General features: G+C 40.3%; 1 protein-coding gene across 3 annotated transcripts in view; it reads left to right on the top strand.

Moving 5' to 3' along the window:
• CPEB3 (cytoplasmic polyadenylation element binding protein 3) overlaps positions 1-13,973 on the top strand; it is a 187,718-nt gene that overhangs the window by 147,156 nt on the left and 26,589 nt on the right. For all 3 annotated transcript variants that reach the window (XM_012801395.2, XM_023509502.1, XM_023509504.1), the window contains one exon: positions 10,221-10,402. In XM_012801395.2, the coding sequence (XP_012656849.2) occupies positions 10,221-10,402 (182 nt within the window). The remainder of the gene's footprint in view (positions 1-10,220; positions 10,403-13,973) is intronic.

Raw genomic sequence — 13,973 nt, 5'->3', positions numbered from 1 at the left:
TTTTTTTTTTTTTGAGACAGAGTCTCACTTTATCGCCTTCGGTAGAGTGCCATGCATCACAGCTCACAGCAACCTCCAACTCCTGAGCTTAAGTGATTCTCTTGCCTCAGACTCCCAAGTAGCTGGGACTATAGGCGCCCACCACAATGCTGGGCTATTTTTTTGTTGCAATTTGGCCTGGGCCAGGATCAAACTGGCCACCCTCGGTATATGGGGCTGGCGGTGCCCTACCCCCTGAACCACAGGCGCCGCCCATGAACCCTCTTCAGCATTTCTAATATAGTTTGACTTCTTAATTCTGAACCCTCTTCAACATTTCTAATATAGTTATTCAAATCCCAACTCCAATCTGCGTTTAAAAGATAACTTTTGATCTGTATAAAGATATATTCAGAATTCCATATTGAAGGACTTTTAAGCATACTAATTATGACTATGGAGTTTATACAGGTTACATAGTTTTTACAGTATTTCAGAAAGTCAGGTATTGTTGGGTCTTATTTTCATTCTAATGGAAAACTGTGCCAAACGAAAGATGGAAAGCAAAGCAGCAGAAATGCTTCCCTTTATCTGCTGTCAGCGAATAAAGTCTAAGAAGGGCTTATTCAGACGTGAGCAACATTATGCGATGAAGGCATATGTAGCCCTTTGATTCTAAACTGCTTTTTAAAAAAAATTGTTGGTAGGGTAATTGTGGAATATTCCTGACTTTTCTAATTAATATAATGTCTAAGATTGGAGAGGGACAAAAATCCTCTTTGATATCTTACAAATAGACATTCATTGCTAGTATTCTAGCTATTCCTTTTTGCAACTAGCTGCAAGCTCAGACTAGTTTTAATATTGTAGCCTCTCATTTTTTTTTCCTGGATAGGAATCTGAAAAAATTGTCTGCAAGAAAAAGTCCTATTGTCATAAAATAACAGAGCTGGCTTTAACTTCTTGTCTATTTCTAAGTCCCAGATGTACCATTTTATAAACTAAATTCTATTTTGTATTATTATTTATTCTTACTGTTGTAATGATTTGGAAGGGTAGGCAAGGGCCTCTGTATCATTTTTCTTCTATACAGTGAAGATCTATTTTTCACATATTATGTATGATCACACTGACACCACAAAAAAGGAACACAGGCATAAAATCAAATTCCTTAATATTCTATGTCTGCAAGATACTGCAAGTTCTAGTATTAAACAAGAATTATATTTAGTTATTTAGTCAGAAATGGGATTTTTGTGTTCCCTGTCTTAGATAGTAATACTTTTCACAATTCTTGATGTTCTCAATTTTTTTTAACTAAGCTAATTTTTTTTTTGCTTTATAATTGTTTTGCTTTTGTATTTATATGGGCAGTAATTTAAAATCACTTGATTTAATGGAAATATCCCCCCTTGGATATAATGGAAATATCTTAACACTTCCATAAGTGTAGCTAGTTTCTAAATGACTGCATAATCTATGTTAGTGTCTTATAATTTTATTATCTATCCCAAGACTTCCAGATTAGAGACCATGTAATCTGACAAAAAAAGCTAACATTTGCAGCTTTTATCCATATGCATAGAATTGGGTTTCTCTGGAATACACTGAGCTTTGTGAAATGGAGTGTGCCTTGGAATAGGAGACTTTTTTTTCTTTAAATTTTCTCCTATTATTATATTATTTATTTTTAGAGACAGAGTCTCACTTTGTCGCCCTCAGTAGAGTACTGTGTCGTCACAGCTCACAGCAACCTCCAGCTCTTGGGCTTAGGTGATTCTCTTGCCTCAGCCTCCTGAGTAGCTGAAACTACAGGCACCTGCCATAACACTCGGCTATTTTTTTGTTGCAGTTTGATTGGGGCTGGGTTCAAACCCACCACCCTCAGTATAAGGGGCCAGCGCCCTACTGACTGAGCCACAAGCACCACACATAGAAGACCATTTTTAACAGACTTCTTTTTGACCTTGTTAGAGAATCTTAAGTTGAATATAGTGCAGTTCACTTGAACAATAAGCATTTATTGAGCAACCACTTTACTCCTAGCATCATGTCAAACTGAGTGAACATCCCACCATCATGTTAAACTGGTCATCACATGTAAAAAGTCAAAGATTTCAGAACAGAAGGAAACAAGAAATGTGTTCACAGAATGCTAACTCAGAGGCTGACCATAGTGGCTCACACTTGAGATAACAGGTGTGAGCCTAGGTGGGATGCTCCATCTTTGGGAGGCCAAGGCTGGAGGATTGCTAGAGGTCAGGAGTTTGAAACCAGCCTGAGAAATGTAGTGAGACTCCATCTCTACAAGAAAAAGAAAGAAAGAAAAGAAAGAAGGAAAAAAAGAGAAGGAGGAAGGGAGGAAAGGGAAGGAAAGGAAGGGAGAAAAAGAAATTAGCTGGGTGTTGTGGTTTGTACTCTTAGTCCTGGCTACTTGGGAGGTTAAAGCTGGAGGACTGCTTGAGCCCAGGCATTTGAGGTTGCAATAAATTATGATAGCACCACTGTACTCCAGCTTGGGCAAATAGAGAGAGACCTTTTTTCTCTCCAAAAAGAAAAATTAGCTGGATGTCATGGTGCCCACCCTTAATCCCAGCTGTTTGTGTGGAGGGCACCAGGAGGATTGCTGGAGCCCAAGACAGGAGGATTGCTTGAGCCCAAGAATTTGAAGTTGCTGTGAACTATGATAATGCCACAACACTCTAGCCTGGCCAGCAGAGCAAGACCTTCTCTCAAAAACAAAAACAAAAAAGTGGGCTAACTCAGAATTAATTGGAAGCTAAATTATATTCTATAACATGATTCTCAAATTTAAGTTTAAAATACTTGAGATCATTTTTTATTCTCTACAGAAGAGTATTGTAGTTACAGACCTCTGGAAAATCTTAAAACTATTTTAAGCACTATTTACCCCATTCAATAGTAAAATTTTAGATGCTAAGTAGATTTTTACCTTATCCTGGGTCAAAATCATTCTTTACCATGTTACAGTGACTAAAATATTATCAAATAATTATTCCTTATGAAGAATTTTGTGAAGTTTTTATATTTGATATTTCCTCATTGTAAGATGGGGGCCATTATCACTAATAGTTATTCTAAATACAGTTCTTATTCCTCTAAACTACACTAACTCCTAAAGAAAAAAGGCAACCAATTCCAGAACTACACTAAGCCCTGAAGAAAAAAAGGCAACCAATACTGCAAAAGCAGTATTATCTTGATTGAGTTTAGATTGGTCTATCTGGTCTTTTGACAAACCTTCTCAATTTCATGATAGAAAAAATCACGGTTCTATAAAAATAAACCTGAAAATGGGAAACTATCCGTGTAAAATCTAGATGAGTTTACTCATCACCTGATAGAGTGAGGTGAGGAGGTTGGTGGGTTTCTCTAGGTCAGATAATACGCATTCCTACTGTCTCTTGTCCCTTCTTTTTTTTTTGAGACAGAGTCTCACTTTGTCGCCCTCAGTAGAGTGCCATAGTGGTATCATAGCTCACAGCAACCTCAAACTCTTGGGCTCAAGTGATTCTCTTGCCTCAATTATTTTTTTTCATTGTTAGTAGAAATAGGGTCTCACTATTACTTAGGCTGGTCTCAAGCAGCTCCTGAGCTCAAGCAATCCTCCCACCTCAGCTTCCCAGAGTGCTAGGATTACAGGCATGAGCTATTGCACCTGGCCTCTTGTCCCTTCTTTCCATCACTCCCATCAGTGACAACAGCAAGGCAAGGATGGTTTGCCTGAAGTCTCCCAGTGGTTTTCAACACTTTACTTTTAGGTCTTTTCTTTCTACTCCCTCCCTCATCCTACCCCGTGCTCCCAAAGGCGACAGGTAGACTTACCATGCCACCATGTGGCTATCGTTAGTATATTCTTCAGGCAGTAAGCTCAAGGAAATGGACAATTTGTCTGGTTCTCCACCTGCTACCTACCTGGAAGAACAAAAGCATGTTATCATTGTACATTCATGTAATAGACAGTCCCTGAGCTACAAACATTTGACTTATATGTAACCCATACTTAGGAACAGAGGCTATTACAGTAAGTCCTTGAATTACAAACATCCGACTGGTTTATGACTCATACTTGTGAATGGAGGCTATTATAGGTAATAGGTAAATGTACCTGTTCCAGTGTATATACAGATTCAACTTAAGAACAAGCCTACAGAATCTGTCTCATTGGTAACCTGGGGACTGCCTATATTACATAAGCAACATGTCTTTCTGAATTTCCATACAGAAATAGCCCTGTGACACATGCCTGTGGCATTAGGACTTCTCTAAAATGCACATCTCTTCACTCTAACAGAAATAAATGCCAGGCTAGAGAGTTATGAGACCACCAGAAAAAAGCAGAGAATTGTCTGTTTCCCAGTTTATTAACAGTGAGTACTTCTCTGACCCCAACTTCTTGGCTTAAGCATTTGATTTGAAGACTGCCTCAGTGACCAGACTTGGGGATCTATTCACTTCTAACCTTGATCAGGCTTAAAAAACCCTGTCTTTCTCTGTGAGTAGAGGCACACAGGCTGTTCTTCTGTCTCATGTCTTCCTTCTGGCAGTTTATCAGAGCAGGCTCTGCCGAGCAGATTAGTCTTGAAATTGCTCATCTAAGCCCCTGAAGCCTACCATTTGCTTGCTTATCTTTAGGGCTTCTGTCTTTACCAACTATTGCTCTGATGATTCCTTTCTTTGTCTCTCCTACTAATATGCTGTGAGGGATCCTAAAATTTCCTTCTCTGCCCTCTCCTACCTGCTGTTATGAGGATGGCTTTTCTATGTGAGAAAAAAACTTTTAAGGTAAATATTCAGTGACATATGGCATATATCTGGAGATCATATTTCTTAATCTTTATAAGATCATTTATTTCAAACATTCTACATAAAATTTGGTAGTTCGCTTGTATTAGGAATCACATCCTGATTTGTGACTTAGGAAGTAGAAGTATTATAACTGTATCCTTTTGTCTTATGAAATAGTAGCAGACAAAAATTATCCTTTATCACATTTTTCAGCAGTAGAAGCTTTTTCATCGAGTCCCAAGTTCAGTGTGAGTTGGCTTATAAACTCCAGATTTGGCATATTGACTTGATTAACTGCATTGCCTTTAGGACTATTTTCTAATGTTAGTGTGTATTAGTATTCTCTCTACCCCCCCAAAACAAACCTTCGCCAAGTAAGAATGGGATGAATTGGTGCTTATAGGGCAGAAACCAGGCCAACTTCGTGCTAAAAAAAGGTTTATGAATAGGGGAAAACCAACTACTGGACAGAACTAAACATGAGAGTGCCACTCTACCCACAGTAGTGTGCTCACAGCTGTCACATGTATTCAATTCTCATGATTACCCTGTGAGATTAAGTGTTAGACTTTGCATTTTAGAGATGGTCTAAGGCCACAATAAGTAAAAAGGCAAGATTTGTGCTTAGATAGATCTCCAGACTTCAAGTTTGGAGCTCTTTGCACAAAAGGAAGCTACTTTATCAAGCTGAGATATGAGGTGGTGTTTCAGTAACAGTCAGCTTGGTACCAGACCTATTTAATCAAATTAAGCACTCTATCTGATTTAGTTAGTCATTCATCCATCTATTTGAAAATATTCTTGACTTCCCAATATCAGATGCAGAGCAGAAGCTTATGAGCACATTTCCTCCACTTAAAGTGTGTAAACTGCCCATGTGAGCCAACTTGACAATTGTGGTAAACCTTCCTCTCAGAAGTCCAAACCCCTTTGTCATCCCAAGGTGCCCTGTGCCTCTTTTCTATTTATTTCATCCTTATTTCCAAAGAGAAGAAATGTGAATTCTATATTCCCAGTTTAGAATCTGTGAAGGTGAATGTGTTGATATTCCTACTCCACCCCTTTTGGCTCTCACTTGGGCGTTGCCCTAAGGGCTGGGTTTGAAATGTAATTAAATGACATGAATAGGACCCTAGGGTGAAGCAGGGTGGGGAAGTCATCTTGATTTCCTCTCAGGTAAACTAAATACCCTTTCAGATCTCTGTGAAGAATCTGAAGCAGGAATCGGGGGCAGGAACCATAATTGGGATTTAGATTCAACTTCACTGGCTTGGTCTCCACAGTGCAGGGGGTTTTGTGGGGATGCTGTGTGCTCCACATAGCTGCAGCGTTCTTGTTTCTCTCTCTCGTGTATGGCACAGCGAAGCTCATCACAAGAGCCAGCATGTGTATTAGACTCATAGTGGTGTTGCTGCCACCATGGAAGTTGTTCATGAGATGTTGAGTTGTCCAGGAGCACAGAACATCTCTAAAGTACTATAGTATGCGCTTAGATAAAGCTACCAAACCTGCTAATTTCCCACCCCTGTGGTGACCACAGAGACCCTGTGAACACTGTGTGCACTGGAGGGGAAAAAAAAAGTGTTCGGACAAGTCCTGACTTCCTTGTGGATTCTAAGCCTGCTGTCAGCTCTTTGTGAACTCCAGACTCCTTCACCTGCATGCACTGTTCTGATACCCTCATCTTCCTCAGGTTAAATGTTTAGAACATGTTCCTAGCAGGTACTTTGTCTTTGCCCTCTGCTGAGTATGGTTTAGAAGGAGGATTCCACTATCATAGTCTTAATAGGTGGTTTTACTACATTCTCTGGATGAGATGCTTTTTTTTTTCTTTTTTTTGAGACAGAGTCTCACTCTGTCACCCTAGGTAGAGTGATGAGGCATCATAGCTCATAGCAACCTCAAATTCTTGGGCTCAAGAAATCCTGTTGTCACAGCCTCCCAAGTAGCTGGGACTATAGGCACCCACCATAATGATTGGCAATGGATGAGATGCATTTTTGATAAATTGATCCCAGACATCGTAGATAATGCTATAGCATCTATATCTATGTAGATACAGGTATCTAAATATCATCAATATCTTGATCCATGAAGTTTTTAGTTGACTCTTGCTAGATCTTTACTACTTTTCTTTTGTTTTTCTCTTCTCCCTTCAAATAGTCAAAATTATGGCCCCTCTTTTCCAGTTTTCTCCCATCACAAGAAGGGCCTTTACGTGATTTTTCCTATATTAACTTATCGTATTCATTCTAGAGAATCCTTTAAAATCTCATCTCTCTTTATGAAATGAGTTATGCATTCTGAAATAACTAGATAAATTTATCTTCTAGATTTAAAAAAGAAATTTCAGATTGGAAATTTATAGAACTGAAGGATGCTCTGGTATTTCTTTTAGTTATCTCTACAGTAGTGGGTGAATAAGTTATTTTTAAATCTGTTTTTATAGCATTAAAATTATTGAAAAAAGTGGTTACTTTTCTCAATAATCAGAAACACTTTAGTACTTAAATGACATCCCTCTGGTGTTTGAGCATGCATGCAGTATGAGTTCAGCCTTCAGGAAGTATGCTGAATGAAGACTTACTGATTAGTAAAAAACCAAATGGAAGCATCAGTTGTTTAACTGTTATTTACTTCTCTTCAAAGGTGATCACAGGTAGTTAAAATACAGATTAGAGTAGAGAGAAAGATGGGAAATTTTCATATTCTTCGTCCCCCAAAATTCTTCCTTGGTTTCTTCTAGCTTCTCAACAAAGGCTTAATTGGCTCAAATATCTGCAGACTTTTTGATGGTCAAGAAAATGACTGTATATTAGCTCATCAATGGAAATGGTTTATTTATAATTAGTTTTCATAAAAGTATACATGGGTGAAGGTTTCTGCTTCTTATCAAAAGTGCTTCATTTGGCTCGGCGCCTGTGGCTCAAGCGGCTAAGGTGCCAGCCACATACACCTAAGGTGGCGGGTTCAAATCCCCAGCCCGGGCCCGCCAAACAACAATGATGGCTGCAACCAAAAAATGGCCAGGCGTTGTGGCGGGCGCCTGTAGTCCCAGCTACTTGGGAGGCTGAGGCAGGAGACTCGCTTGAGCCCAGGAGTTGGAGGTTGCTGTGAGCTGTGATGCCATGGCACTCTACACAGGGGGATAGCTTGAGGCTCCATCTAAAAAAAAAAAAAAGTGCTTCTTTTAACTGCCAGCAACATCAGTCATGATCTAATCTCAGGCACATGAAGGTGATTTTTCTAACAGATAATCTCACAAAGAATAGAATGCTTGTGCTTGTGCTTCTTTGAAATCAGAAGATCCTGAAGATAGTTCTTTAGAGACCACTATGGTATAGAACAGTGGTTCTCAACCTTCCTAATGCCGTGATGTATTTTCATTGTTACAAAGGGATCGCAACCCACAAGTTGAGAACTGCTGGTATAGAAGAACCTGGGGTTGAACTCTCCTCCTTAGCTGCAGCTGCAAGCTTGCAACTCATGTGTCTTCTTTCTAAATCATATGCTTTTTGGGTCCTTCATACAGTGGAAGACAAGGGCCATTGAGTTCTTTGTTCCTCTCTTCTGGCCACTCCCCTGGCTCAGAATGTATTCTCTCTCTTATTACATGACAGAGGAAGCTTGGTCTTTGAAAAATTAGTATTTAGTTTATAGGGTCCTAAGGTTGCTTAATTTACTAAGCCCATTCAACCAATAAGGGAAATTCATTAATGACTGCAAATAACAGTTAATTCTACCTTCAGTTTCATGGTTTCCGTTACTGCAGTAACATTGGCCCTATAAGGAGATCATCAGACTGAGCTCTGATGTTTAGGATATGTGCGGGATTCTTGTTGCACTGTGTGAAGAAATGTCATCCCCGGATTCTGCGTAGATACTGCAGTCAGAGTCTACCTGTCTATAATAGACGGTGCACCCTTTGCTGATAAGACTGAGTAATTCTGACCACGACGGCTTTCTGTTGCTCTATATTTGGTTGCGTTTACTCTCAGGCTTAATTATTGCTATCTCATTTTCTCACCTTCTGGAAATTACCTGTTGGTTGCAGGTCATTCTTCCTTTTAAAAATAGGCACTTAGAAAAACTATCACCAGTATTAGGCAGTTTGGTATGGAAAAATATTGTGAAATAGCAGAAAGATAGCCCTTCTGACATGCCAACGTGATTTTTCTGACTGCCTCAGCAGTTTCACATTACAGAAACTAGAATACTTGGCTCTCCTTCTGTTTGTAGAGGTCTGGCGGGGTCCTTATACTATTCAGCCCTTCAGCCCTTGCATCTGCTGTAAGTTAATTCCCTGACCTCACCAGGCTACATGGCTTTCCTTTTCCTCAGGTACTGATTTTCTGTGGCACTCCACTGTGTGACAGTCTTTAGCATTGGCTGTGGCTCAGGTCATCATCTATCTTCCCCATCCTCTCCTTTCCAAATACCGCATGTTCTTGGTTTGCTCCCCTGGGGTAGAGCTGAGTCCTTTGGACTTTTGTGTGAGTAGCCAGGAAGAAATGGTCATATCTAGAGGCGGTGCTGTTCAACGTCAAGTAACAATTATCCCCAGGCAATCTGGCATGCAGGTAAGTGCTACCTGTCTCTCCATGGTGTTTTATGGTAGAGATGACTTTCAAATATTAGACCTTTGGAATGGCCCAATTTCCAAACGCCGTCTCTTCAGTTGTTTTATAAATACACGTTTACCAATATAAAGGCGTATTTGGAAGAAATATGGCAAGAAGTACAGATCAGGTCTCTGGGTCTGGTGCAGGGTTCAGGGTGGGTATGTTTTTTCTTCTTGTGTAGCAGCTTGGTGCTTTGTGGCACGTTGTAAGTGCTCAGTAAATGTTCATTGCTGCTATTATCATTACTAGTATTATTATTTAGAATTCAGTGGCAGTGGTTAGTATGGAGATTACTCAGTTGGGATAGAATATACTCTTTAAAATCTTAATCATTTTTAAATTGTGTATATTTACTTTAAGGTTGTGAATAAACTATAACTATAACTTAGTCCTACAACATAGTAATATGACATTTGTAATTACTCAGTAAGTAGGACTGTTTCTTATTAACTTGTTAGGAGATCATGAAATGCTTTGCCTACCCAGGACCTATTCCACTGGACTAAGCAGTTAGAAACTAGGATAGGAGGATTATTGACAGATCATTTTTTTCTATACCATTGCTAAAGTTCTGATGTTCATGTGTATGTTTGTAAGTTGTTAATTCTTTTTTATTTTTATTTCATTTTAAAACATCCTGTGAGGAGCTCCCCTGCTTGAATTGTAAGGCTGGCGTGGACATTCTTCATGATTTTTAAAATGGGTTTTCCTTTTCTTAATTATATTGCATGTTCTCTAAATAATTCTTCCTTCTCTTGGGCAAGAATACCTCCCAAATATTTATACATATCTGTGTTTATTTTCTTGCAGTTGAATTGGCAATGATCATGGACCGTTTGTATGGTGGCGTCTGCTATGCTGGCATTGATACAGACCCAGAGCTGAAGTATCCCAAAGGTGCTGGCCGTGTGGCATTCTCCAATCAGCAGAGTTACATTGCGGCCATCAGTGCTCGCTTTGTGCAACTCCAGCATAATGACATTGACAAACGGGTAAGCAACTACTTAGGGTGCAATTGTTATTGCAAAAGAAATGAAGTTTGTGTTGTTGGCCCCCAGGAAGAAAAGCACTTTGTGATCATAAGGAAGCAGCTCTACCTCTCCTGGCATTGGTCCACGAGTCCATCTAGGCTGCCTGGAAAAGAGAACAGCCTTGGTATTTAAGGCATTAATGAATCTTCTGCCTCACTCATCCCCAGAGTGATGTTACACTTATGAAAATAACCCTGCAGAATTTAGCATACCAAACTAGTGCTGTTCAAAAGATGACACTAACAGTGTATTAACAGTGTATTAAGGTTGAGAGCTAGTGACGTGCTTGACCTACATAGTGCTCTTAAAACAAACAAGCAAATTTGGATTAACATTTAAATGTGTAGGAGTATACAAAAAATGTTGAACTTGTGATTTCTTTTAAAATGGCAAGATCAGACATGGTGGCAGTCATTCAAGCCAAATAACTGCTGTCCCCTTCTAATTCTCTGCCTGATCCCCAGTACTTGCCCATTCGGTCATAGATGTTTGACAAACCTTTGCTGAAATAACACGTGGTGCTCCTTGCAGGGTTCTTTCACCTGCTGCTGCTGTCGCTGGTAGATTTACTTGTTCATGTATTCATAGTATTTAGGAATCTGGTATACCAGATTCTATTACACTGAGACTGCAGTTGCACCCATCATTGGCAATAAACATAACTGAAGAGCCTTAGGTTCTCATCTGCATGGGAATTGCTTTCTTTGTTCCTCTCTGAAGCCATAACTAGTGACTATACAGGAGATAGATCCTGGAGATGATAAAGGAGAACTTGGGAAGGGCTCCATTTCCCCCCGCGCTTCTCCCTTTCCTTCGCCTTCGCCTTCATCTTACCAGTCCCCTAGCCTATTCTTTATTAGAGGGAGGTTCATTTGCCCCAGGGATTATGGTAGTCTTTGAACCCCTTTACGAATCACAATATATTCAGATACTTTTTGTGTTCATCCCTACTGCTAGGCTCAGAACCTCAGTACTTCTTGCCATAAATTTAAAACAAGGTAATAAAAGAGAGAATGGCTTTGCTTCTGTTAACATGATTGTAGACCTTACTATGAAAATGTATTTGGAACATCAAACATCTCAGGACTCAACAGAGCCACTGACTATTCATTATATTTGGGTTACCTATCCTTTTTTTTTTTTTTTTTTAAAGACAGAGTCTCACTCTGATGCCCTGGGTAGAATGCCAAGGTATCGCTATATCTCACAGTAACCTCAAACTCTTGGGCTCAAAGATCCTCTTGCCTCAGCCTTCCAAGGAGCTGAGACTACAAGTGTACAAGTGCCCGCCATGACACCCCAATAAAGGGTTACCCTGCCTTTCATAGCATAGACCTTGATAAACATTTAGGGTAGGCTGGACACAGTGTCCCATACCTGTAATCCTAGTACTCTGTGAATCAGAGCTGGGAGGATCCCTTGAACTCAGGAGTTTGAGACTAGTCTGAGCAAGAGCAAGACCCCATCTCTACTAAAAATAGAAAAAATAGCCAAGTGCAATGCACATACCTGTAATCTCAGTTACTTGGGAAGCTGAGGCAGGATGATCTCTTGAGCCCAGGAGTTTGAGGTTGCTGTGAGCTAGGCTGAGAGCATGGCACTGTCGCCCAGGCAACAGAGCAAGAGTGTGTCTTAAAAAAGAAACCAAAAGCAGGTTCACCACCTGTATTACAGTGGTTACGGCACCGGCCACATACACTGAGGCTGGCAGATTCAAACCCAGCCTGGGCCAGCTAAACAGTGATGACAACTGCAACAAAAAATATAGCTGGGCATTGTGGCAGGTGCCTGTAGTCCCAGCTACTTGGGAGGCTAAGGCAAGACAATTGCTTAAGCAATTGTCAAGAGTTGGAGGTTGCTGTGAGCTATGATGCCACAGCACTCTACCGAGGGTAACATAGTGAGACTGTCTCAAAAACAAAACAAAACAAAACAAAACATTTAGAGTAGTAGCCAGTTGTACTGGTAAGAACGTGGAGTTTGGAGCTATAGTAGATTTCAATACATGTAAACCTTTACTGTATCAGTCACCAGTGACCCTAAGCAAGTTACTTAATGCCAAAAGCCTCTGGTCCTCAACTGTAACTCCTTCCTGGGGAAGGTCTGAAGGTTAAATGAGATTGGAGGACTGAAAAGCCAGAGTCCTATAGTTGTTGGACAGATATTTCACCAGCACTTTTTGGTTAGCAGTATTCATCTTGCTACAGATGCACAATATGTATGTGTGTGTGCGCATATATATATATATATTGTATATTAAGTACATATTCACAGAGGTGACTATATATATATGCATATATATGTTTATCGATGTTGTTAATATTGTATAGCTTGCATTGCTCTGCTAAAGATACAGCAAAAAGGTACACTGGTTAGTGAAAAGTGCACTAGCCCAGAGTCAGATGGGCTGGGTCTAGATCTGGTCCTATTCTCTGTAGAGTTATATGACCTGGCACAGGTGGCTTAAATTCTGAGCTTCAGTTGAAGTCAATAGTAATAGCACACAAGAAAGTATTATGTGGCTAAGGCACCAGCCACATACAATAGAGCTGGAGGGTTAGAATCCAGCCCAGGCCCACCTAACAATAATGACAGCTACAACCAAAAAATAGCTGGGTGTTGTGGCAGGCGCCTGTAGTCCCAGCTACTTGGGAGACTGAGGCAAGAGAATCACTTAAGCCCAGGATTTGGTGGTTGCTGTGAGCTGTGATGCTACGGCACTCTGCCTAGGGCAACAGCTTGAGGCTCTGTCTTAGAAAAAAAAAAGGGCAGCACCTGTGGCTCAAAGGAGTAGGGCACTGGCCCCTTATGCCAGAGGTGACAGGTTCAAACCCAGCCCCCACCAAAAACTGCAAAAAAAAAAAGAAAGAAAGAAAGAAAGAAAGTATTATGTACAACGTAACACCGTATAGCTTTGTGGTGGAATTGTTGCTATAGGCACAAGAATGCTGGCTCCTTGCATGTAGTATCAAAAAGGACCCATCACTTCCTTCAGTGCCCTCGGATGAGAGTCATCTGAGTAGGGGCATTGGAAATCATTTCCAGTGGGCAGAGTCCTTTCCCCCTTTTTTCTCCTCAGGGCTCAGCTTCACCTTCATGTTTTTTGCTTGTCCTGGCCAGTATGGAGACCATTTCTTTATTATGAGAGATGAAAGCTGGCTCCTTTTTCACTGTTTATCTGTGAACACTTCTTTCCCCCAGACTGTTTCTCTATCCTCTTCTTTTCTTCTTGCTTTGAACATAGCCAGAAATAACCTTTTTTTCTCTCTCTTATATTTTGAGGCTCTATTAATACCTTTCATAGATTCATTTTTAGGTTCACTCATAGTTTTATTTTTATTCATCTTTCTCCCAAACCTTCAAATTGAGCTTTCCAGAGAGCTCCTGTTGTATATAAGCACATTAGTAATTCCTTAAGTTATGCCCTTTTAGGCTCGGCACCTGTGGCTCAACTGGCTAAGGTGCCAGCCACATACACCTAAGGTGGTGGGTTCGAATCCAGCCTGGGCCCGCCAAACAACAATGATGGCTG

Source organism: Otolemur garnettii, unplaced genomic scaffold (assembly GCF_000181295.1).
Source record: "Otolemur garnettii isolate 467f Iridium unplaced genomic scaffold, OtoGar3 scaffold00008, whole genome shotgun sequence".
Lineage (NCBI taxonomy): Eukaryota > Metazoa > Chordata > Mammalia > Primates > Galagidae > Otolemur > Otolemur garnettii.
Note: the sequence above shows the minus strand (reverse complement) of the source record. Positions and strands in the feature narration are given on the sequence as shown.